General features: G+C 52.8%; 2 protein-coding genes and 1 long non-coding RNA gene across 5 annotated transcripts in view; 2 read left to right on the forward strand and 1 right to left on the reverse strand.

The window, feature by feature from the left end:
- The window catches only part of PIK3R5 (phosphoinositide-3-kinase regulatory subunit 5), a 62,597-nt gene extending 43,454 nt beyond the window's left edge, over positions 1–19,143 (forward strand). Inside the window, exons 4-19 of one of the 2 annotated variants that reach the window (XM_040580449.1) lie at positions 541–609; positions 1,380–1,518; positions 3,975–4,044; positions 5,522–5,696; positions 6,226–6,379; positions 6,861–6,944; positions 8,110–8,863; positions 8,964–9,117; positions 9,303–9,428; positions 9,672–9,797; positions 10,595–10,688; positions 12,015–12,091; positions 13,347–13,440; positions 14,844–14,926; positions 15,132–15,244; positions 16,264–19,143. In XM_040580449.1, the coding sequence (XP_040436383.1) occupies positions 541–609; positions 1,380–1,518; positions 3,975–4,044; positions 5,522–5,696; positions 6,226–6,379; positions 6,861–6,944; positions 8,110–8,863; positions 8,964–9,117; positions 9,303–9,428; positions 9,672–9,797; positions 10,595–10,688; positions 12,015–12,091; positions 13,347–13,440; positions 14,844–14,926; positions 15,132–15,244; positions 16,264–16,405 (2,454 nt within the window). In that variant the 3' untranslated portion in view covers positions 16,406–19,143. The remainder of the gene's footprint in view (positions 1–540; positions 610–1,379; positions 1,519–3,974; positions 4,045–5,521; positions 5,697–6,225; positions 6,380–6,860; positions 6,945–8,109; positions 8,864–8,963; positions 9,118–9,302; positions 9,429–9,671; positions 9,798–10,594; positions 10,689–12,014; positions 12,092–13,346; positions 13,441–14,843; positions 14,927–15,131; positions 15,245–16,263) is intronic. The other variant, XM_040580457.1, reaches the window with a different exon arrangement.
- LOC121081444 lies at positions 16,648–23,210 on the reverse strand. The gene is made up of 2 exons (XR_005825701.1): positions 23,122–23,210; positions 16,648–21,156 (listed from the first exon to the last, which is right to left on the reverse strand). It is a non-coding gene; the product is annotated as an uncharacterized LOC121081444 (long non-coding RNA).
- Positions 23,211–23,240: 30 nt separating this feature from the next.
- The window catches only part of PIK3R6 (phosphoinositide-3-kinase regulatory subunit 6), a 51,764-nt gene continuing 50,744 nt past the window's right edge, over positions 23,241–24,260 (forward strand). For both annotated transcript variants that reach the window (XM_040580464.1, XM_040580474.1), the window contains exon 1: positions 23,241–23,327. The gene's annotated coding sequence lies outside the window, so the exon portion shown is untranslated. The remainder of the gene's footprint in view (positions 23,328–24,260) is intronic.

Raw genomic sequence — 24,260 nt, forward strand, 5'->3', positions numbered from 1 at the left:
GGTTTATTGCACTTCATTCTGTGCTCATGAACAAGAGGAGACAGCGTCTGCATGCATATCCTTGAGCCATCGCTATGTCCCTCAGTGCAGTCATTCTGCTGGCTATTCAGTGGTAAAGGCTGGGACAGAAATACATGGTTTGCACCATGCTGCAGAACTTTGCAAGCTGCTTGCAGGACCCAGGCTGCCTGCTTGCCTCTCCAAACTGCCTGCTTTGAGCCACTTCCATGGAATTTCATGCAACTCTGCAAGGATTGGGAGCATCGGAGGGCTGGGAGCTTGGCCAAATCGGCTTCTCGAGGATAAAAGCAGAGCAGCAGTCCGTGCTTATCTGCCTGTCCCGTTGGTGGGGGTGACTGGGGCTTTAGGGGTTATTTTCCCTTGGAGATGAGGGAATCTGCTGGGGATGGTGATGTGATGGTGTGGGTCAGGCACTGGCTGCACTGCTGGGGAGTCTCCCAGCACCTCCAAGGCTGCTTTCGGGTAACGCTCATGGCGAGCAACCCGGCTCATCCTCTGCCCTTGGGTTGTTTCCTACAGGTGCAGGAGAAGTGCGACTATGATCTCGTAACTCCCCTGGCTCTGCTCTTCTACTATGCGGTCCTGTATGTAAGTCCTGAGGCTGCTGCACGTAGCTTGATCCCAGCCCCTGGGGAGGCCACAGGGTCTGGGGTCCCACGGAGCCACACAGAACAACCACCAACATCGGGGTGGCTTTTGTCTGAAATACCACGGTCTGCTTCGATCAATTCATCTCAGCAAAGGATCCTGTATGAATCTACAGGGATCAAGACCAGGCAACCATTGCACAAGCTGAAAGATGAAAAAAATGAGCTTCAGTGTTTTAGGCTTTTTATTTAAAGATGGGCTAATCAGAAAGGTAGACTGACAATATCTCCATGCAGACAAGGCACGTTTTTTTTCATTACCCTTTGTACTTGTGCAAGATACATGGGCAACACTGATGAAAAGAAGGAGCGGAGCCTTCACAGGAAATAGCTTTTTTTATTATTATTATTAGCACAATGCATCATTATCCCGAGGAAGTCATTGCTGCCAGATCTTGCAAAAGCACAGGCTGTAGTGAGATGCATCTGTATGGATCTGGGGGTGTTAAAGAGAAATTTATATATAGGCTTTGGCACGTGAGCCACAGCTGGGAGGTTGGGGAGGTGCAGAGCGGATGGAGGTTTCTGGGGGCTGCACCCGGTGGGGATCCTTTGACCCTTCCTTGGGAGAGGATGGGGTGTCAGGGGTGACCCTCTACTCCGATCCGCTTCTGCTCCTCCCTTGGCCAGGCTGCACCCTCGAGTTTTTATGCAGCGCTCGAGGCCTGTGTCCTTGCTGTCCTTCTAACCATGTCTTCCCATCCCCCACAGGCTCCCCACTTCCCACCGGGCTGTGACCTGCTCCTGAAAGCTGCCAGTGTCTACCACAGCTTCCTGACCTGGCCTGTGCCTTACTGCGACATCTTCCGCGAGCTGCTCACCTTCATCAGCAACGAGCTCAAAGCTCCCGGTAAGCGCTCCTGCCCTGCCACACGGTTTTCCTGTGCTGCTGGTGCTGCTCCCCCCAAAACACCTGCTGCCATGACTGCCCGTGTTTGTTCCTGGCACTCTGCCAGTGTTGCTCTTTCATATGCCACTTGCTTCATGAACCCCTAGAGCGTGGCATCCACACCGTGCATCCCAAACTTCAGCTTTTCCAGGAGGTGAGAACTTCTGCCTTCCGTCCTCTGGGTGATTTTCTCTGGTAGTTCAGCACAGGGTGAGACCAGATTCCTCTGCAGGAGCAGGGCAGGTTGTGCTTTGAGTGGCTGCCTTGCATGCAAGGTGGTGGGAGCATCCTAGGCACTCTCAGCTCCAGACCAGTGTGAATTAGCAAAATGTGTAACTGTTTCCTGGCTGCCTTTCAGACTGGTGGGTCCTTTCCGTGACAAAGCACATGCTGGCTGCTCCTGCCCAGCCCTGGCCTTTGTTGGAGGTGCTCAGTGGTGTAGCTGGGGTGATAACAGTGGGTCCATTCATCGGCATCAAGGTGGCTGGAGCCTTCAAGCCTGCCCTTGCGTGGAGATTTCCATAGGGCTCCTTGGCTTTTTCTTTACAGCGGAGACACTACCTTGTGATACAGCTTTGGGCACATCTATCGGCAGCAGCAGTGCTCCTCTTAATTAAGGACTCCTCGTAGATGTCCTGTTGTTCCCAGTGGAGCAGCTCTTCCAATTATTTCTAAAAGGCCCTTTCTTTTCATCTCCCCGTCCTTTGGTGGCTTACAGAGAGCTGTTACCACACAGAGCAGATTTCAGCCCTTGTTTAATCCTGTGCTGGGCCGTGGCAGCAGGACCTGCTCTGAGCAGAACCTGGGGGGCCTTGGGTGGGTACACGGGCTGTGGCTGGGAGTGCTTCCCCATGTCATTAAACCGGGCAGATGCTTTGGAGAGCCCTGATGGGGATGTGAAACACAGGGTCTCCATCATGGCAGCAATGTCCTATGGAGATGGAAGCTTGTAGGTGCAGATGGGATGAAAGATCCTTTCAAAGGAAAAAAAAAAATTAAAAAAACACCCAAAACCCTCTGCAGTGTGGGCATGGGACTGGCTGATTTACCCCGAGTGCAAGGCTTCACCAGCATAAATGGCCACGGCCAGCAGGCAAGGTCTGGCTGGGCTCTTGTGCTGTGTCCAGCATCCAGCCCAGAGCTGCATGGCCAGCGCACACATGGGGATGCTGGTCCTGTGCTGCTGCAGCCGTGGACTCCCCCAGCTCCTTCTAGGTCATTTATTGTTGTGATACCAGTACAGACCATTGGGAAAGCCCCAGTGCTGGTGGGGGGTTGCTACATCCTGCTCTTGTGTTATCACCACCATCGCTGGTGCCTGAGGCTGTGTGAACTGGTGACTTTGGTCCAAAAGCTTTTCCCCTCCTACAAGTATAAGAGATTCCCCCACCCCTGGCAAAAGATGCCGTGGGAGGTGTTGGCCTGGGCTGGGGAGCCCCTTGCTGTGGCCTCTGCCTGCAACTGAAGCCAAGAACAGTGAAAACGTGTCCTCTGCTGGTAAGGTGGCCAGGACCTTACACGCTTGTTGCACAGCCTCAGTGACCTGCTGTGAGGCTGAAGTAAAAGCTTTTTATTGAGATGAGGGTAAATATTAACTGATAACAAGCTGCTGTCAGTATTTGCCAAGAATGCAATAGCTTTTACCTGCAAACTGGGGCTGATGCCCCTGCAAGAGGGGTGAACGCTGCCATAACTAGGGGGCCTGTGTGGATCAACATGAGCTGTCCATGGGTGCTGGCCCCACCGTGCGTGCTGCTCCTGGGCTGCTGAGCAGCAGCTGGGGCTGGGAGGTGGCTGCCTGCAGCAATAAAGGTGCTGGATCTTACTGACACCATAAAATCTTTCCCAAGATGTACCCCAGTCCTCCTGTTTGGGGGTGACATGGGTTTTGCTGTTGCCACCCAGCCCAGGTCCATCTGATGTCACCTGGCTGGGATCCTGATGGGATGGTCCCAGGGATGCATCCAGGGATGTGGGCTGCCCATGCTAGCCTCTCTTCTGCTGGGGCTGGTGTGGGGTCTGTGTCTGCAGGGGCAAAGGTGGCAGTGACCTGCTGTCCATAAGTGAGATCCGGGGCCTGGGGAACTAAAGCAAATGTGCAAGCTGCTAAATATCATCCATGTAATTCACATCCCGCATCAGCAGTGGAGCAGAGGGGACTGGAGACGGAGCCACACTCCTGTCCCGTCCTTTGGTTGCTTTCCCATCGCTCTGGGCTTTCATCCTTTACATCCCAAGGCTCCCTTGCTCCTGGGCTGGTCCCCTTACACGGTGGCTGTGCCTTGTCCCCCTGAGGACTTTCACTGCTGCTGTGCCCGTGCTGGGCAGTGGCTTGGCCAGGTCAGCACTGTCCTGGAGACGAAGTCAGGGCGGGCTGCAGTGGTGCCGTGTCTCATGTGCTCTACTCTCTCCCCCAGGGATCTCTTTCCAGAGGCTGGTGAGGACAGAGCAGGGGCTGCCTGTGAAGAACTACCAGAGCTCCACCGTGTAAGTGTGGCCATGGGCCTGGCTGTGCCACTCTTGGCATCACCACCATCTCACACTGCTTAAGCAGCAGTGGGGCTGCAGTGAGCAGTATCTCAAAGGTGTAGTGGTGCGTGCTGGGGAGAAGAGCTGGATAGCTGGGCTGAGCTGTGGAAGGGATCAAGGAAAGTGGCTGTGGCATTTCCACAGCCATGGGTCAGGGTCTGTGGGCTCCCCAGCTGGGGAAGGCAGAGTCTCCTCTATGGAGAGCTGCTGATCTTGACGTAAGTTGAAGAACAGCCAGGAGATGCTTTGATCTGCATGTTTGGGAGCTGGCACCCCAAAGGGGGTCAGAAGTGAGTCTGTGCTAGTGCAACAATTAATGAAAGCCTTGCAGCTCTGAGCACAGTCAGACTTTGCACCTTATTCGAGGGCTGAACCTTTCCTTCTGCCAGGGCACCTCATTTGTTAATAGGAAAATGAGCCTGGGCAGTGCATGCCCTTCCTGGCCGCAGTCCCAGCCCCAGGGACAGTCCTTTGTGCACAGCCACCTCCACTCTGTGCAGGAGGGGTGTCCTGCTCTCCTGGCTTGTCCACTCGTGCCGTGCAGCTCTGGATCTGCACCTGTATCCCACCCAGCTGCGCTGGTGCTGCAGTGTTGCTTCCCCAGTGCAGCTCCACTGCTCTACGTGCTTATAGTGGTGCAAGTGCAATCGCTGATGACTTGCAGCAGGGTGGCTGTATTTGCATGAAGAGCCCTGACAACCTGGCACAAAGCTGTACACAGGCTGAACACTGGGCCTATTAAAAGATTCTGCCCATTGCCTGAGCTTTCTAGAACCAAGCACACCAAAGCACATCCTTAATTCAGAGCCGGTTTTGCTCAGCAAGGTCTCCTTCTCTGGAGACATTCAGAACCTGCCTGGATGCAATTCTGTGCAACTGCTCTAGATGAACCTGCTTTAGGACCAGATGAACTCCAGAGGTCCCTTCCAACCCCCACCCCTCTGTGATTCTGTGACTGTTGTCATCCATGAGCAGAAGCACATGCAGTCTGGGCTGCAGGTTTGAGAATTCAAAGCCTGTGGATGCTCTCACCTGCATCTTGCAAGAGTAGGATGTTTTGGGGGCCACTCGTTGTTTATCCCTCCCCTTCACTGTGCATGCTGCATGTCCAGTTAGGACAACAGGCTGCTGGGCCAGAGCCCTGTCTGGGTTTGATTGCACGATTATTGGGCTGGTCACATTGGGGATGCGGCAGAAGAGATGGTGCCAGGGAATGGTGCTGAGGAGCAGGGTGGAGGATGCTCATCCATTACCTACTCCCTGCCCGCAGCTGGCACTGCAGCTGGGTCTGTCACCCCTGCACAGCCCCGAGACCCTCCAGCCGTGACCGGCGCGTGAGGACACTGCCATCTAGTGTGAATTTATCCGGGAGTTTCATGTGCCACCAGCCTCCAAGCCTGGCTACCTGGCCTAACCGCAGTCCCCTTGTCCCCAGGACCGTGCTGCTGCTCAACCGCTCCGAGGTGCGGAGCGAGTTCCTCTCCATCGCCGAGAAGCTGAGCAGCAGCGAGCAGCCGCAGCACGCCACGCTCGTCGTGCTCCTTGAGCATCTCTACCAGGCCAACTTCGGTACCCACTGCGACCTGGACAGCCTGCACCACCTCCTGAAGGTAGGCACCGGTGGCGAGACCTTCGGTGATGCCACCAGGAGCAGTTTCATGCAGTTGGCTGCTGGATTTCCTGACCAAAATAACATTCATCGGCAAAAGTTTTGATACTGCTTCTTGTAAGAAGCACACACGTCTTTCCCTTCTCGGGTTAGACTGTGTGTGTCTGTGCTTCTGTTTTGTGACGTTGGGGTGTGTGTGTGTCACTCGCCTTTTACTCCCTTCCCCACCTCCGAGTGGAGAGAGGAAGTGCCTCCGGATCTGAAATGCAGCAAAAGTGTCTGTTTGATCAGAGAAACACTTTGCTTTGGTGTTTGGGAGGGAGGAGCAACAAACTGTGACCAAAACCCCCCTTAGGTCTTTTCAAACTTTTTTTTTCCCTTTGTAAAAGTTGTGACGGACTTGAAGGGGGTAGGAGGTAGCGGAGGGAGGGAGTTGCCCAGTAGTGGTTAATGAACCTGCCCCCAAGACCTGTGTGTTGCCTCTGTGGAGGGGCCCCCTCCATCTCTTGCCTTGGCTCTGCTCCCCCCAGTCCAAGACACTGGAAGAGCTCTCAGAGATCTATGCCAGCGCCGCCGACGCGCAGGAGATTGCAGCCACCAGCAGCGACCCTGTCCTGGCCCGGGAGCGGCTGCAGTCTGCGCTGCGGGATATTGCCGGGGCCGCATCCTTTCCTGTCATCACGGGTGAGAAACCCCCTGTGCCCCTCTTTCCTCCAGGGTTTTCTGCTGGCTCAGCCCCTGCAGCAGCCCGGAGCAGTTTTGCACTAAGTTTCAAACTAGTGCAACAACAGCTACAACAAAAAAACCACCAACCCAGGTGCTATTTTGTAACCACAAGATGAGCCAGAAGTGGTTTGTAATCTTTCATTAAAATTGCAACAACAACAAAAAATAATTGTCCAGCCTTAGTGGGTGACATGAAAATGTTAAATCAGAAACCAACAGTAGCAGTGATGTCTGATGGCTCATAGAAGTGTGAAATGTGCCCTCATCCCGATTGCGCATGACTTCATGGGGATAATGACAGCAGCATGGGTTTTCTGCATGACCTAGACCACCCAAAACATGTGGATGGGGTGGGTGGCATCTCCCACCAGGCTGGAGAGTTGTTGGGAGCAGTACGGGGATCCCTGCAAACTCACTCCTCTCCCTCCTATCTTCCCAGGTGAGGCTCAGCCCCGCAAGCTCCACACCATCCCCATCCCTGCCGCTCGCTGCTACACTTACAGCTGGGATCAGGATAACTTTGGTAAGTGGAGGGGGTCCCTGTCCTTCCCAGTGAGACCCCTGCTCCCTGTTGCAGCACTTCAGTTTGGCTGGGGCTGGGGCTGTTGCGTGCAGCTGGGTGCATGGCACAAACTTTGGCCAGAGCCTGAAAGGGCCAATAACAAAATGTTGGTGTTGGAGGGAGAGATGGGTGATGCGGTGGGTGCCACCGTCCCCTAGACGGGAGAGGATGTGGGTGTCGGCTCGGGCATGATGCCTGCTGTGATCCCAAGCAGAGCCCTCATCCAAGCAGTGGACACAAGACACTGGTGGCCCCGAAACGTGTTGTCAGTGACAAATCATGCAGGGCTTGATCTCCTGGGCAGAGCTGTGCCCTGTGTTAAGCTGGAAGAGGTTTGTTGCACCCGAGTCTGTGGGGATGTTGGTAGGGAGAAGACCTTGTTCGGTAGAAAGCTCTTCTGCAAGGGGTAAACCTTGCTTGTGCCCTGGAAATAATTGTTGCTAGAAAAGGCTGACCGCACTGAGATGTCAGGGCTTTGTGGGGTTGAGACCCCTTGGACGTTACAGCTCTTCCCACCCCCCCCAGCAGGGATGGATGAGGAGCTTTGCCATGCTTTTGGCTCAGCTGCAGCAGTTTTGCAGGGGAAGCAGTGGCTTCCCTTTCTGCTGAGCTGGGCTCTCCAGCTTCCCTATTCCTGAAAGACCCAGTTCCCCTGAAGTTTTAGTGTTAATTGCCTGCTGACCCCAGCAAGCTGGACCAGAGCTCTGGCTTGGGCTCTGCAGTGAGCGCAGCCTTCCAGGAGGCCACCTGCAGTGAGGTGATTTGGGGCTTCATCAGCCAAATGCTTTGCTTTCCCCCTGCCCTCTGGTTACACCTGGATCGGACACGGGCGTGTTGTGAAATCTGTGTAGGAAGGAAGCAAACCCCAACTGGTGTTTGCCTTTTGAGAACCCAAACAGAACGTAACCTCAAGGAGAGACATACGTTTTGTTTTGCATTGCATCTGAGCACCGTATAGAAATCTAAAAACATTCCATAGGAGATTTTCAGCTCCTTGCTTGAAACGGTGCAGGACCAAAGAGAGCACTGGCCATGCTGTAGTAGTAGCGCTGTCTGGGGTCATCGCGTTTCCAGTGGTTACGCTGGAGCCTGTGCCAGACACGATCTCCCTCTGGTTGCCTTTCAGATATCCTCAACGATGTCCTCAGCAAAGAGTGCAGTGTTGCTGAGCCCATGGCCTCTGAGAACGAGGAGGATGAAGAGGAGGAGGAGGAGGTAGAAACCGATGGCTGTTCCCCCGAGCGGGACTCGCTGCTTTCCCCCATCTGCACCATTTCCAAAGACTCTGTGTACTCAGTGCTGTCGGAGGAGGGATCTAAGCCCTCGCGAGTGTCCCTCTTCACCACCTCCAAGGACTCCATCTCAGAGCTGACGGTGGTCTCCAGAAAGTCCCTGAAGTCATTTGTCTCCAGTCTGAAGGACTGCATGGACAGCGGGTACGCGGAGGACAGCGACGAGAGCTCCCTGGACATGGTGGGGCGGCCGGAGCTGAAGGTGGAGAAGACCCACCACAAATACAGACAGACGCTGACCAACAAGATCTACAAACTGTTCAAGAGCAAAAGCCAGCTGGTCTTGAGGAGGGACCTGAAGGACTGCCCAGACATGGGCTCGCTCTCGCTGCCCCTGCGCCGGGCTGAGAGCCTGTGCACGCCCCAGGCCAAGCACCGCATCCCGGCGCGCTCCCGGCGTGCCCACTCGCTGCCGCAGCACGTCCTGAGCCAGCGGCTGCCGGCCCCGCTCGCCCCGCGGTGCCTCAGCCTCCACCGGCGGCCCTTCCTCAGCTACGATGAGGATGCCAAGGTGTCCACGTTGCGTGTCGTGGTCTTCGGCTCCGACCGCATCTCGGGGAAAGTGGCCCGAGCCTACAGCAACCTCAGGTGAGCTGGGCAGTGCAGGGGGTCCGGCTGCAGGAACCTGGCCCTGCTGGGACACTGTGGAGGGCTTTGCTCACCCAGCCGTCTCCCACCTTCTCCCTAGGCTCAAGGAGAGCACCTGCCCCTCACTGACAAGGTACTTCAAACTGCAATTTTTCTACGTCCCCGTGAAGAGGAGCTGCTTGGCTCCATCAACCCCGCTGATGCATCCCTCCCCATCCCTGGGGGACCCACAGCTCCGCTCTTCAGCACAGGTGGTAGGTGTCCTGCTCACTGCAGGGCTTGGGGTGCCACCAGTCCTCTGCTTGGCCCTGAAAGCGGTGTGTGTGGAGGTCGGCAGGGCAGGCTGAGGGGAGCACTGGTGTCCCTTCTACCAGCCCCAGACGTGGATTGAGGAGCCTGGGTGGGGGGCTCAGAGTGACCCCAGTGTGTCTCGTTTCAGGATCACAGCTTGGCTGGGATGGAGAGCAGCACCAATGACATCTCCCACTACATCGGTATGCTGGACCCATGGTACGAGCGCAATGTTCTTGGGCTGATGAACCTGCCCATGGATGTGCTGTGTCAGGTACGTGTGTGCCAGCTGGTAGGTCTTGGCATCCCCCTTCCCCAAGGTACAGGGGATCTGGAGAGCTTCTGGCCACCACAGTCCTGTGCAGAAGGGTGTCCTCCAGGGATACGGGATGAAAATGGGGGTTCCTGGTGGTCAGGAGGAGGGTTTCTCTCCCTGGTGTGGTGGGATGGGCAGTTCTTGGCACTGGACTGTGGGTACCATGTACCCCATCAGGCTTGTGACTTACTCTCACCACAGTCTGCCAAGCTGGAGGCTGAGCCCCAGGAGGACTCCCAGGAGCAGCTGCCCATCCTGGCAGACATGATCCTCTACTACTGCCGCTTCGCCACCCGCCCTGTCCTGCTGCAGCTCTACCAGACAGAGGTAGGCAAAGGGCTCAGCCCTGCCTTGGTGAGGGGGAGGGGGGGGTGGGGCTTTTACCTGTGCCACCAACTTGGCACCTGCCTGTGAAGCGCTGGGGCTGTGGCACAGCCACCACGTGCTGGTGAGGCACATCTCCTCTTATTCCCTGGGTGCCCATGGGGCTTTGGCTCAGGGACTGAGAGCATGCAGGTCCTGCCCAGACAATCCCTGCGTCACACAAGCAGTTTTCCATCCAAATACCTTTCCCCATGACACAAAGTGACTCCTGTCAGTCAAGCTCCTGACGGGTTATCCACACCACTGGAAGTTCCTCTGGTACTCTGCTTTCCAAACCGAGCCCCTCCATGGAGCCTGTTTTCCATGCCACACTGTGTGCAGGGGGTGGACATGGTGGGAAGGGGTGAATGCACGACTGCAACGCCTGCTTTGGTGCTGTGGCCAGGACTGGCTGCAGCAGGGCTGTGGCAAGCAGAGTTGCTGCTGGTCACAGGATCGCTGTCACCCAAAGCGATGCCCAGACCCTGCTGTTAGGCTCATCATGGGTTTTCTTTTCAGTGGGCTGGGGAGTTCTCTTGAAATGAAAATTAGGGTTTTGGGTTGTTTTGCTTGCTGGTGGTCTGTTAAAACAGTCTGAAGTGCAGCTGAAGGCAAGTGTCACCCAAGGCAGTTGATGAAAGGTGCATTTTGAAAGCATGGAAGGATTTTCCCAAAGTGACCTGTTCCCTGTAGTAAGGAGTGGGAGGGGTGAACATTGGCTGGGTCTCCTCAGCACCACATCTTCACTCTTCCCCCGGCAGCTCACCTTCATTGGGGGAGAAAAGATGACTGAAGTCTTCATCCATTCCCTCGAGCTGGGCCACTCGGCAGCCACGCGGGCCATCAAGGCATCAGGTCTGGAGCTGCTTCTGCACCCGCAGCCTGGGGGTGGGGGTCTGCAAACCACTGGGCTGGGAGGTGAAGGGAAAGAGGGGCTGGAGGGAGCGTGGGCTGCAAAGAGGTGTCTGAGCCCAGGCTGCATCATGAGCAAAGATCCAGACATCTTTTCACAAATTTGGAAGTGAAGCAGCATAGTTCTTGGGTTCCTCTCACAAATTTGGAAGTGAAGCAGCATAGTTCTTGAGTTCCTCTTCAGGAGCGAAGCCGTGACAGTGCCTTGTTGTTTTTACTACTCCTAACTCTAAAATGTATTTGCAATAAAACAGCTGCACACCCTTTTCCTTCCTCTCATCCGCACCTGGCCAAATACAGCTCTTCATCTTTTATCTTTGCTTCTTTCTGTAGTTTGTGCTTTCTCCAGGAGCGTCACTTATAAAGTTGCCCTTTCCGTTCTTCTAGTTTACTGGGCAAAGCAAGGTTTGTGCATGTGCTTGGAGCCTTCCTGCAAGGGAGATCCGTGAGCTTTTATGCCAGGAATCTATAGAATTATTAGAGAGAAGAAGCAATGGCAGAAGCATCTGCCTGCAGTGTGGTCTTCGGCTCCCCCCTGGGTACCACCGGCAAGGTGCTGCCGGGAGCAGCGCAGCTCGCAGGGACACCTCCTGGCCACCCAATAATACTGCATTGAAACATGTTGCTTAATTTTTTTAACCAACTTTTCTGTGATCCCACCTTGTCTTTCTAAACAGAGCCCATAAAATATCCTCCATATGAAGTGCCACCACCCCACGCCCCCAAAATACAGGCTTGGGCAAGATCTTTTCCCAGTAACTCATGAAACCACCAGTCCTTCTGATTTTTATTTTTTTTTTTTTCCTCCCTTGGGTTGTCTGGCAGCACTTAACATCTGCAAAAAATTATCCAGGGGGGGAAAAAAAAAGTTAGTAAGTGTTGGGCACAGTATTTCAAGGCTAATTTAATGTGGGCAGAAATATGCTGGGAAAAACAGGAGCTGGGTGAGCAAGGCGGCCCTTTATTGCTTTGTGTTTTCCCTGGAGCGCTGACCCCTCTGCACTGGCTTAGCCAGCACCGCTTTCAGTTTTGCAGAGCTGCTTGTTGTGCTTTGTGTTGAAATTTCTGCAGTGGATTAATTGCTTTCTGGCAGCTTTTAAGCCACCTTTTCTTTTTGCCTTTTTGCTCCACAGCTGTGTTCACCAAACCATTTTTCGCCCGCCCGCCCCCCCTCTTTCTGTAGGTACCGAGCGTGCTGCTGTATCAGTAGCCGGCTGAAGAATGAGGATGAAAGGGCGCTGTGTGACATTTGCTCCTTGTTTTGTGCAGGTCCAGGCAGCAAAAGGCTGGGCATAGATGGAGACAGAGAAGCAATCCCACTAACACTACAGATCGCCTACAGCAAGGTGAGTGCACGGGACTTGCACAAAGACAAATGGGGCAGAAAACCACTTCGGCGCTGAGCAAACGTCTCTCAGCTGGGGGCTGAGAGAGGCCAATGCTGACAGTCTGCTGGAGAGCCCAGATGAGCCAAACTCAAGCTAATTGTCTAGTTACTGGCTGATTTGGGTTGGCTTTCCGCTCCTCTTCAGCCTGGTAAAATAGGGAACGTGCAGCCAGTTTCCATAGGTGGATGTGTACTCGATGCTGCTTTACACTGGTGGGCTTTGCTTCCAAGGGGCGACCTTCTGCTGGTCACAGCAGCCCGCCTGTTTTGCTGGTTCATCTGCAGTTATTTAGTGTTAAGCCTGGGCAATATTTTGTAAATGTAATGTTAAATGGATTGTAATGCCTACTCAAACTTTGTCTGTGCAGCTCCAGGTAAATCCAGGTCTGAGCTAGCGCAGACAGGTGGGGTAGGGTAATGGCAGCCTGAAGTGTGGCATCTGCCCGTGGGTCACAGCAGCCCCAGCAGCGCTGCAGGCTGGGGCAGGGGGCTGGGAAGCTGCCCGGAGGGAAAGGGCCTGGGGGGGCTGGCTGACGGCCGGCTGGGCATGAGCCCCCAGTGAGCCCAGGTGGCCAACGGCATCCTGGCTTGTGTCTGAGACAGCGTGGCCAGCAGGACCAGGGCAGTGACCATCCCCCTGTGCTCAGCACTGGTGCAGCTGCACCTCGAGCCCCGGGTTCAGCTCTGGGCCCCTCGCTCCAAGAGGGACGCAGAGGGGCTGGAGCGTGTCCAGGGATGGGCAGGGGGCTGGGGAAGGGGCTGGGGCACCGTCTGATGGGGGGCAGCAGGGGGAGCTGGGGGTGTTCAGCCTGGAGAGACGGCAGCTCAGGGGTGACCTGATTGCTCCCTACAGCTGCCTGACAGGGGCTGTAGGCGGAGGGGGGAGTTGATCTCTTCTCCCAGGTAACAAGTGACAGGACAAGAAGAAACAGCCTCAAGTTGTGCCAGGGGAGGTTTATGCTGGATAGTAGGAAAAATGTCTTCACTGAAAGGGTGGTCAGGCACTGGAACAGGCTGCCGAGGGAGGTGGTGGAGTCACCATCCCTGGAGGTACTTAAAAGACATGTAGGTGTGGTGCTTAGGGACGTGGTTTAGTGGTGGGCTTGGCAGTGTTAGCTTAATGGCTGGAACTGACGATCTCAAAGGTCTTTTCCAACCTAAATGGTTCTATGATTTTATTATTTTATCTCATGGGTTTTGGTTGGTCCCTGCAGACAGCCATCAGTGGAAGAAGTCACTGGAACGATGTTGAGAAGGTCTGCACATCCGTCAACCTTAGCAAAGCCTGCAAGAAGTATGAAGAACTAGGTGGGTAGAGGTGGTCTTTGTGGCTTTGCCTAGGGAGCAATGGGAGGGACTGGTGGGGTGAGAGGACAGTGTGGATCTTCTGGCTGGAGCAAAGGAGGGATGTGGGAGGTATCTGGTGTTCCCTGGAACGTACTGTAGTCCTTGGCACCACATGAGGAACAAAGGACATTTGATATCCCACCGTCCTAAAGCTTCAGCCGGGGAAATGTGATGTCCATTAGGAATGGGGCTGGGGTAGTCCAAAAAACCAGGATGATCACTGGGGAATGGTGCTTTCCAGAACAGCACTTGCTTAGTAAGGAGGAGGAGAGACTGGTAAACCTGTTGTTAAATGAAGTGGGACCAAGGGAGAGGGTGCTGGCCGTGCCTTGCAGCCAGCTTGCAGCAGGCACTGGCTAAGCTGGTTTTCTTCCTGCAGCTCGGCGATAGCTGCCTGCCACGTGGCTTGGCTTCATCGTTTATTTTCTAACCAGATTTCCGATTGGGTATTAATAAGGCTTCAAACCTTTGAAAAGCAGCAAGGCTTTTAGTCTGTGTGCGTATTTAGAAGCAATACCTGTTCACTCTTTCTTAAGAACTGCTATTTTGGCAGTCAGACACCCAGTTTGGAGTAAACAGAGGGGTTTTTTAGTTCCTCTTTCCTCGTATATTTTGCGTCTGGCAGATGTGTTGTTTGTAAGCAGAGCAGTCAGGGCAAACGGATGATCTCCCAAACAGGAGACATCTCCTACACGCCCCATGGAGCTCAACCTAAACCTCTGTCCCTCCTGTTGCTGCCCCATCCATGAAGCCTTGCAGACAACCCTGGAAAAAAACCCAACAGGAATTAACTTCTCACCTCCTCTGTACTCGGAGTTGGATATTTCCGCACTAGTTCAGGAGCTTCGCTTGTGTTGCCAGCGCTGTGGGTTTGCATCGGGGGGGGTGTCCTCAGCTCCACGGTGGGGGGAAGCTTCTCCTTCCCGAGTCTCCTTCCTCCCAGGAGGAGTCCGGTCCCCGCGTTGTCTCCGTTGGGTCGCACGTTCGGCAGTTTGACCACGGGATGTCACTGTAATTCCAGGCAGGAGGAAGATCTACAGGTCGACTGCGGGAAAGCTGTACTGGGAGAGAATGTCCTCTTGATGGAGGGGCAATGCTTTCTCTCCTGTTTAGGTCCCAAGATAGTTAAATGTCCTTTTCCGCGATGTTTGGGAAGCCGTTGGAAATCGCAGAGGATGTTTCCTGATTGCTTTCTTGGCGTGTGGGTTAGCAGGAACGAAGGAAAGCTGGAACCGTATTGCATTTCCCCCAGCAGTGGGGTCTGGAGCCACTGGCTCTGGGATGCTTTGAGGGGCAGAGGGACCACCTGGGTTCCCACCAGCGGCCCAGAAGCCCCAGGTGATAATGGTTTCCTTTTGTTACAGCCTCAAAGACAGAGTGTCTCAACTTAACCATGACAGAGGTGGTCAAAAGGCAAAACTCCAAATCCAAAAAAAGTTTCAATCAGGTAACTCACGTCCTAGTGCTTTTACATTTAGTAAGAGGATGGCTGACTCCAGGTGGGAGGGAGGCAGAGCAGGAGAGAGATGCTCCTGGGGGGATCCATTTGCTGTTGGCCACCAGGCCTGCCTTAGGGGTGCCCAGCTCCCCTGCCCTGCGCAGGGAGGTGCGCTGAGCCTGGCAGCTCCCTCACTCAGATTTTTTTCTATCAGCAGATCAGTGTGTCCCAGATAAAAGTAGACAAGGTCCAGATTATTGGCGTCCAGTCCTCCTTCGCCGTGTGCCTGGACCAGGATGAGCAGAAGATCCTGCAGAGTGTAACCAGGTAGGAACTGCAATGTGGTCACCTGCCTGCTGCCGTCAGCGCTCAGAGGGTGCATCCCGTGTGTAGGGACTTGTCCATGGAGCGTGGGTGACTACTGGAGGAAGGAGGTTCTGAGCACCATGGTGGATCTGTGCTGGGTGACATAGCTCCAAGCTCTGTAGTGTAGCTGAGCTCAGGTGGGATGGATGGTCCTGCTCAGATCCCAGCAGGAATACACCTCCGTGACTGCCACGGCCCGAAGGGTGGCCCCCAGTAAAGACAGCTCTTTCAGCAAGACCAGTCGTAAGCCAGAGGAAAGCTATGCAACATGAATTAAGTGTTTGAAGAACACTGGGCATATGAGCAGAGCCTTCAACTTCTAAACCTCGTTTGGGTTCTCCACCGCTTTTGGCATACCCATTGCAGAAAGAACCCAGGATCTTCACAGGAGAGACTGGGGTAGAGCAAGAGCTGTTCATTTGCCTGTTCATCCATCAGTCATGTCCCCAGGGCACCAAGCTGGCTCCCCAGGTGATGGAGTTTGAAAACTCCCTGTAGACAGCATACTTCCATGAGCACAAAGAGATCAAACCGGTTGATCCACGGGTCTTAAAAACGTACAAGGATTTTAATTTCTCCCTCAGAGAGAGCACAACTCTGGCAGGTTAGCCTGCTTCCAATGGAAAAAGCTTTTGGATCTTACTTCTTAAATAACCCCAAAGAAAAGTGTTTTACTTAACTTGTTTGTTGTGCAACTTGGGGCTCGTGGGAGAATTCAAGGCACAAAATGGAAAAGGAACTACTGCCCTCTCCCCAAAACTTGGGGGACACAAAAGTTCTCATTTTCCCTAATGAGTTTCAAAAATTACTTTTTCTGGATGCTTTTGCTCTAGGTCCTAGTCTGAGCCAGCTTAAAGACCTGAACTCTCAGCACTCAGACTCCCATCCTGTTAAAAACTGCACTGATTCCCATTCATTTGCAGATACCTGTGCTGCACCTGACCTTACTTACATCTTGGTTTCTTTTTGTTCGCCTGCAGGTGTGAGATCTCCGTGTGCTACAAACCCAGGGACAGCGACCCCTTTGCACTGAGAAGGTCCTCTTTGCCTGCCCAGGACCCCTCTGAGTTTCATTCCCTCCTGTGTTTACCCATTGCCACCTTCAGTGGACCACTGCCATAGAAGAACCCTGTGTCCTTTCAGACCAGACTCCCATCCAACACCAGTATAGGCTCAGGAAAAGGCAGCAGACTGTCCTTTGGGCTGGAGACCCAGCCATGCTTCTCCAAGACATCCTGCAGCCGAAGAGTTAGCGTGGTGGCTGAGCTGCTCCTGGCCTGGGCTTGGCCCAGCCCTGGGGAATGGGAACACTGGTGGTGTGCTCTGGTATCTCTCAAGGTTCCTCAGCAATGGAAGGAAAGTTGTTTCCCTAAGATCTCCACTTGGATCTGCAGACTGCCAACACCTGGATTGAGAAGGCAAGCAAGGACAGTGGCGTTTTCCTGCCAGCAAATGGTGCTGTGGCTGTATTTGACAGTGACCAAGGCCAGTGCGATCTGGGGGAGCTCATGGAGGGGGGACATTTTGGAAAATGAATGTCCTTGGCTGAGTGGTGGTAGGTGGCCTTCAATGCATGCGGAGTTGTGGCTCACCCAACTGATATCCTGATGGCATTTCACCCGTAACAGGTTGAGGATGCTCAGGACAGTTCTGTGGGAAAGGGGGACAAGCTTTCTCAAGGTTTCCTTTAAATGATGACAGCTGGGTATCTTGCAGAGAAACAGAGCAGAGCAGCCCAGCTGATGCCCAGAAAGACCCCAGCACAAGCTGCTTGTGTGCCAGTGCATTGAGTGCAACAGCCATACCAGGGCACGGACAGCTTGTCGTGTGTACGTGTACTTACCGTAGATTCAGGACCTGCAGGAGATGAACTTCCAATTTCTGCAGAATTTCAGAGTTCACCCATGAGATGTGGGCTGAACAGGGAGTACGTTCTCACATCCTGCTCCCTAGCACTGCATGCTAGGGACATCCCAGAGGCTGAATCCTCAGTAGTTGCTTGAAATATGACAGGAACCACACTCATACTCATAGGAGGGAGTAAGGGGAAACCACTAGGATTGCCTTAAGGTCACCTGAAGAGGCAGCTTTGCTGGAGAAGGACCCAGCACCAAACCCACTAGTGACACTTGCAGACAGCAGCTGGATTTGAGGTCCTCCCTCCCCTGCAAAAAGGTTTTCTGCCCTCTTCCTTCCCTCTGCAAGGCTGTAGGTACAGAAAGGTGCAATATTTGGGGGTATTTAGAGCTGTTCTGATCCCATGAGCAAAAAAAAAAAAAATGAGACTGGAAAAGCCTTGCCTGGTTTCATAGCCCTCAAGCTGTTTCTCAGTAGTTGTCGGTGGTTGCACTAATGACAGCAGGCAGAAGAGCATGCTGCCTGCTGCAGGATCTGAATGCCGAGGGCATGGGCTCCCTGGAAATGTCTGGAAGGGACCCCTGCTACTGCTGGGGGGCTGCAGGGTTCAGCCACAGTGTGCTAGTTCAGTGTGGGTCCCTTGATCCTCCAGAAAGCAGGACCTGGTCAGCTCTTAGCGCTAGTTAAGACAAGGTTGGGCTCTGTCCCCCAAGGACTGGTGGCACAGCAGCAGTGTCATTTGAGGTTAAATCTGCCAGGAAAAGTGTCAGAGCCCCTGGGGACTTCAGTTTTCTTGGAGGAGCATGGGTCAGGTTTGCCTGCTGGATTCTTCCGCATTCCACCTGGAAATGTTTGGGGGATCCCTCCTGTGCCATTGACTCCAGCCTTGGCTCTGCTGGCTGCTGGACCTGCTTTCTGTTCCTACTGCCTCTGTTGTTCAGGGACAGCTTGTTCTGGCCCCAGCAGTGAGCATCTTGGGTTAAGAAGGTGCTGGCTGGCTCTTTGGTGTCCACAGCAGCTTTGGATGCAGCTTCTGCCACTGGCTAGGGATGAGCAAAAAAGAGATGTGAACGTGCTCCCGAGGCCTCTGCACTTCATCCTTCTACTTGAATAAACCACCCCAAGGGTGGTGTTGCCTTGCGGACTCAAAGACCCTCACACAGGGCAAAGCATCACTTGAACGTAAGCTGGCTGTGCCTCCACCACGATGCAAAGCCAGCTTGGACTCCTGGCAAGGACCCACTTCCCCCGGCCACGCAGCAGCTCCAGGAGCACCCATCTTTTCCTACATGCATGGAGCAGTGTCCGTTCCTTGTTTGCAGCACGGACATGGCAGGGACACCCAGATGTGGCCAGGTTGTGGCGGGCTGTCTCCTCTCTCACGGGGTGCCTGTGGGCGATGTGGGGGCGCACACTGAGGTCGCTGCTGTGCACTCCTCCACAGCAGTATTGCAAGTCCAGTAGGCTCGAGGGATGAGATCAGATTTTAACAGCTCTTCGCATGCGCTTGGAAAAAGTTTTCTCACTGACTTTTCATTTCCCAAACAGGTTTGTGCGTGTCTTCTCAAATGGGGCTGAAATTTGACAGCTGGCTTTGTTGTTTTTGAGGGTTTTTTTTTTTGTTCAATACTTTAAAATAGCACCTTATCCTGTGAAAACATTGCTGTTTGTGATCTTGATATCCGTGGCTAAATATATCCTTGCCGCTGTTAATGATATAAACCTCTTTTGTTTCATCTGGCCCTGCAGAAATCCTAGAGGAGAGAATTTCCATTTTCTAGAGAAAAACAAGCACAAACTCTAGGGACTCATCATCCCGGCTAGGGTTTTGACCTCTGATGCTTTCTGGAAATGAAAGAAGTCGGAGGTTCTTTCAGGTGATCTTTGTACACGTGTGCAGCCTCACCAAATCTGTGTCATGTCTATGCTGAGCTGTAAAATACTGTTCAAAGAACTTTTAAAGTAATTGTAAAATATTAAATGTTGATTTATTTCGAGTACAAGTACAGTGTTTGAGTTCAGTAATTCCCGAGCAGGTTGGAGGATCTCCGTATCTCCGGGAGGAGAGCAGGGAGCCCCCTGTTCTTTGCAGAGGGGCTGACCTGGGGGCAGGAAAAGGCTCATAAACTCATTATGTTCATGAGCTTGGTCCCAGAGAGCACACACGGCGACCTGCAGAGGTTAATTGAGCTGCTTCTGTTAATTGAGCTGCTTCTGCGCTGTGAGTAAAAAGCAGGTTTTGATGTTGCAAATCCAGATCTGGTTTCATGCTGGATTAAGGAGCAAAGAAACTAGCAGAGCTGGTGTGCGCGAGGTGAGATCTGTGCATACCCTTCCCTTCTGGGAGGCTCTGTGAGCTTTCCTGCCTTGACTTGCAGAGAACTGGGAATTCTGCCGGGAGCTGGGGAGCTGGGCACCTGGCAGCTCCTGGGGCTGGGGCAAGGTCCAGCCCTGGGGTGCACAGCAGAGCCCTGGGGTGAAGGTGGCTACTGGGGGCAGCAGGGTTTTGCCCAGCTGCCAGGTCTTTGGGGGATTTCTGAACTTGGCAATCTCTTCAGCATCTTTGGGGATGCGGACTTTGCAGATGGAGCCGTTGCTACTGAATGTGCTCTGAAATATGAAATGACACTTGCAAATTTTAACTACGTCAAGTGTCGCCTTCTCTTCTTGTGGATATTCAAAGAAAGAGACTTAGTTGGTAGGTGGGAGGCCAGTGTGTTGTAATCAAATAAACAATGTGAGAAAAGTCATTTCAGCTCAGATGAGCCAAAAAGACAGATGAGAGTAACTTTTGTTAATGAGCACTTTTTTTAAAGATTAGCTATAATTTTTTTTTCAGGTTAGAGAATAACAAAAGGTATTTTTTAAATAAAAAGAAAACTGTCTTTTGAAAAGGCAAGTAAGGCAAATGTTTTCTGAGCTGGAATGATCTGCTTTTGTTTGTTCTCACCAACAAACAAAAACCCCCCAAATCCTAAACCATAAATCCCCCTTCCCTGTTCTTTTCTCTTTTAAGAAGAAAAGAGGAAAGAGGAACATGCATTCTTAAATCCCAAACAGAAAGAAAGTACTTTGTTCTAAAACCATGCATGACGAAAAGTTTAGGCTCAGGGTTCAGATTGGTCCTTGAAGTGCTGCATAGCTGAGGGTTTTGTTCTTGTAAGTACAAAAGATTTAGCAAACAGCTGCTGATAAAATAAGCAAGGCTGGGTTAAGGCTAGGCTATTTAACACTAGTTTGCATCTTGCAGATATGGTCAAATCAACCCTTTTTGCTCTTGCAGCACCAAAGCTGAGCTGGTCTGCAGCCTGCCTGTGAAGGATGGGAAAGCAGTGGGTAAGGTGTGTTCAGCGTTTCAGGCTGGAGGCACCAGCTTATATTGAGCTTCCCAAATGAGATAGGTTTTACCCAAAATAAAGCGCCCTGCGGGTTTTGGTATGTGTTAATTTATCAGGGTGCAGCGGCACTTTCAGATGGTCCCCTGCTCTGTCAGGGGTTATCATCCCACAGCCACCTCAGCTGGAGCTGCTGGACTCTGCACAGCTGGAATGGGACATGCTCTGCTGCTGGTGGGGTGGGACATGGAGATGTGGTGTGGGAACGTGCTGTGGGGTGGCTCCTCGCCACCCATCACTGGTGGTGACCCTCCATCCTCTGCTGTTCTCCAATGGTGCTTTGTGCATGGGTGCTTCTCATCTTTACTGGCGTCATCACCCAAGCTTTTCCCTTCCAGCTCCACCAGGAGCCATCTAGGTGTGGATGCTTGTGTCGGGTACCAGTGTGCCACAGGAGTCGGCTGAGAGCCAAGTGTCTCACCACAGAGCCACCACGGCTCAGTGCTGGCAGAAAGCAAAGAGCTTAACGCATGCAGGAAGCATCGGTCAGGTTGCTCAGGGTCCAGGCAACGTCTGAATAGCTTCAGGGATGAAGACGTTCTAGTGTGTAAGGTAAAGAACAAGAGGAGGCAATACTCATCCAGAGAAAGGGTCCTTGAGCGGCTGTTCCTGATCTGATGGCTAATTAGAAATACAGAATGAATTAGGATCAGTAGGCAGGGATGAGATTACCTGTCCTGGATCCAGTATTGCAGGGGTTAAGATACTCCCCTGAAAGTTAGAAAATGCAGGTGCCCTCCTCTTTCTGGCAGATGGGCAATCAAACCTACCTTCTGTGGTCTATGTAGGTCATCATCAGGTTGTTTGCATGGAGACATTGCTGTGGGGCGTGATGAATGCTCCCAAACAATTACAGTTGTATCTTGAAGCCTCACCAACCTGACATTGGGTAAGGGGAAAAAAGGCATTCACTCCTCAACATGGAATTTGTTTGGACTGATTTTTCTTCAGCTTTACTGTTACGTTGGGGAAAAAGGTTGTTTGCAAAGTTCACGTGGGGGGAAAAGTTTGTTTGCAAAGTTCACGTGGCCTGCCAGGCACAGGATCAGGATTGCTGCCTGGAGAAAGCTGGAATCTGCACCTGGACATGGTGTGCTGGGACAAAACCAGCCTAAGCATTCAGCTGGCGATGGGGCACTTTGCCTGGGTGCAGGACCTGCCCACGCACTTGTGCAGCTCAGCACCTCTGACCCCAAATTGTGCTCAGTTACTTGTTTGTTGGCATTGCCATGGCCAACCTTCCTCTTGTACTTGTTTCCTGGTAGATGTGTAGTTTCGTGGATGTCATTTCTAGGTGGCCCAGAGCAAGAGACCAGCAGGTGGGGGACAACCCAGGGTGTGGAAGCCTGCAGGGATCTGGGGATTTGGGTTATGGGACCTGAACCAGGCTGTTTCCAGGGGATGTCTTACAAGGAGGTATTCCAAAGGTGCTCATCTGCTCTCTCAGCTGTAGCAAGAAATAGTAGAGAGCAGAGCCAGGCTTCCCAGCAGCTCCCAGTCCCCACGTGTCATTACAGGATTAGGGTGTCTCCTTGGTTGGAGGTCACAGGCCCACAAGCACCGTCCCCTCCTTTCTGGCTGCTCCCGTCGCTGTATCTCCGATTACCCTCAGCCGACGAGGAGGTGCCTGGGGACAGCTCGGGTCCTGCTGGCAGCGAGCCCCCAGCCTGGCTCCCTGCCTGCGGGTCGGTGACCGGCTAACGAAGCCATGGCACGACAGCCAAATTCACCTTGCCAGCGGGGGACAGGGTCCGCCTGACCCAGAGGGGGTTGTCAAGGGACCTTCCAGCACTTTCAAAAGAAAAGGGACAAGCAGAAGAAAATCCAAGGGGTATCTTCTCCTGCCAGATTCCCTGCCCTGGTTGCCTTTTGCGGCTGCAGGTTTCTGGGCTGGTAGATCGCGGCTGTTTCTCACGTGCATGGTTTAGCTGCCCTTACAGCCAGTTGTAAAGTAGAAAAGATGGGAAATTTCTGTGAATTTTGCTGATTTCTTAACGGTTTTGGCCAGCACCTGTGACTGAAAAGGGCATCTGAGTCCATTTGTCTTGGGACTGACCTTTGCTCAGGCCTTACGAGAGTGGAGCTGGACAAGTGAAATATTTCTGGGCTGCCAGTGGCTGTTTATCTCCCCTGGCAATGCCTGTTGCTCCACTATCCTTATCTTACTTGTGCTAATCAATGATCAATTAAAAGTTAACAAGGTTCCCTGTGTCTGCATGAGGAACAGTTTTCCTAGCAGGGAGAATTCATTTGAGAACAGTAACGGTGTGCTAACGATGCAAAATTGCATAATTATCAGTGTCTTCAGATGCAGCAGGCATCCTGTAGCCTGTGTGCCTGTGCCGGTTGGTGCAGACAGCTGAGTGCATGGGAAAAATGGGGTGGGCTTTTTTGCACCAGTCCCAATCATGCCTTCCTCCAAATTTGCATCTGTGCCCTCATAAACCCCTCTCCCCTCCACGGCATCTCCCCTGTAGCACTTGCAGAAAGAAATGCAAAGGCTAACGTTTGACAGCCAAAGACACCCAAAAACTGAAATGCAAATCAAAGCAAGCACAAAAAAAATATTTTGTGGTGTTTACCCACCTCTGGGATAACCTAGGCTTGGGTTTGACTCCATAAAACTTCCTGGACAGCAATGGGAAGTGCAATGCAGTGTATTTAGCTGGTGTTTCCATCTGTAGAGAGGACCTCAAGCAGGGTGGCTCAGGCAGCCAAGCACACTGGTGTTGCGAGAACTGCACCTGCAGGATGGAGGAACAGACTGATCCTGCACAGCCCTGACTCCCCAGGTATGGCTCTCAGCAGCTGCCTGAGTATTTCATTTCACTGGAGCCTGGAGGTCCCTTGGTGGGGACGGGTGCCCGGGGGGTGGCTGCTGCCGGTAAGTCACGCTCTTCACTGCCAGGCAGAGTGGGCGTAGGTAACAGCTACAGTTGATTAGTGATTGCAAAACATGGCTAAAGGAAGTTGTGATGCATGTCTCACTCTCTGTTAGAATGTGTTTACAAATAGTTTAAGATAGTGAGACGTGTTTTCTGAACTCTCCTGGTATGACTGGTGTGTCTAAATATGCAAGTTGTGGGACTCCGATCCGATCCGCATGAACTGAGTCGTCTATTAGTCATTTTAAAGCCTTTGAATACCCCTTGTGCGTACAACCACGCCAGGAAATACACAGAACTGCATCGATCCGTCTACCTGCAGACCTATCAATGAACTATTTCTACAACATACATATTCAGCTGTATGTGTATGTATATGCATGTATGTGCTGTAATATAAATGACACACTCTTCATTCCTTTTTAGCCTGTAAAATATTCCACGTACTTTCTATGGGAAAAAAAAAAGTAGATATGTGTGCAGTGTGAATCTTTGTTACTTATGAAGTATAGTAATTAATGTAATATAGATAGATATGGTTTGGTTTTTAACATGTGCTGGTCAGATAGAGCAGGTAGGTGGACGTTGCATATGCATGCTCCTTATGTAAAGTGTCTCTCTCATGGAAACAATAAAGAGAAACCTAACCAGCCCCTTGCTCTGCAGCCAGGCAGCAAAAACCCTCTGACCATGAAGGTTTCGCTCCAGCACACACTCAGCTCTGCCCCCAGTGGGGTATGGGTGGGGGCCGTGTTAGCCCTGTGGGTGCCTGGGGTGGAGATGCCTGCTCCTGCTGCAGCACCAGCACGGCCAGCCCCACGCATGTTGGGGCTTGGTGCT

This window comes from Falco naumanni, chromosome 1 (genome assembly GCF_017639655.2).
Source record: "Falco naumanni isolate bFalNau1 chromosome 1, bFalNau1.pat, whole genome shotgun sequence".
Classification (NCBI taxonomy): Eukaryota; Metazoa; Chordata; class Aves; order Falconiformes; family Falconidae; genus Falco; species Falco naumanni.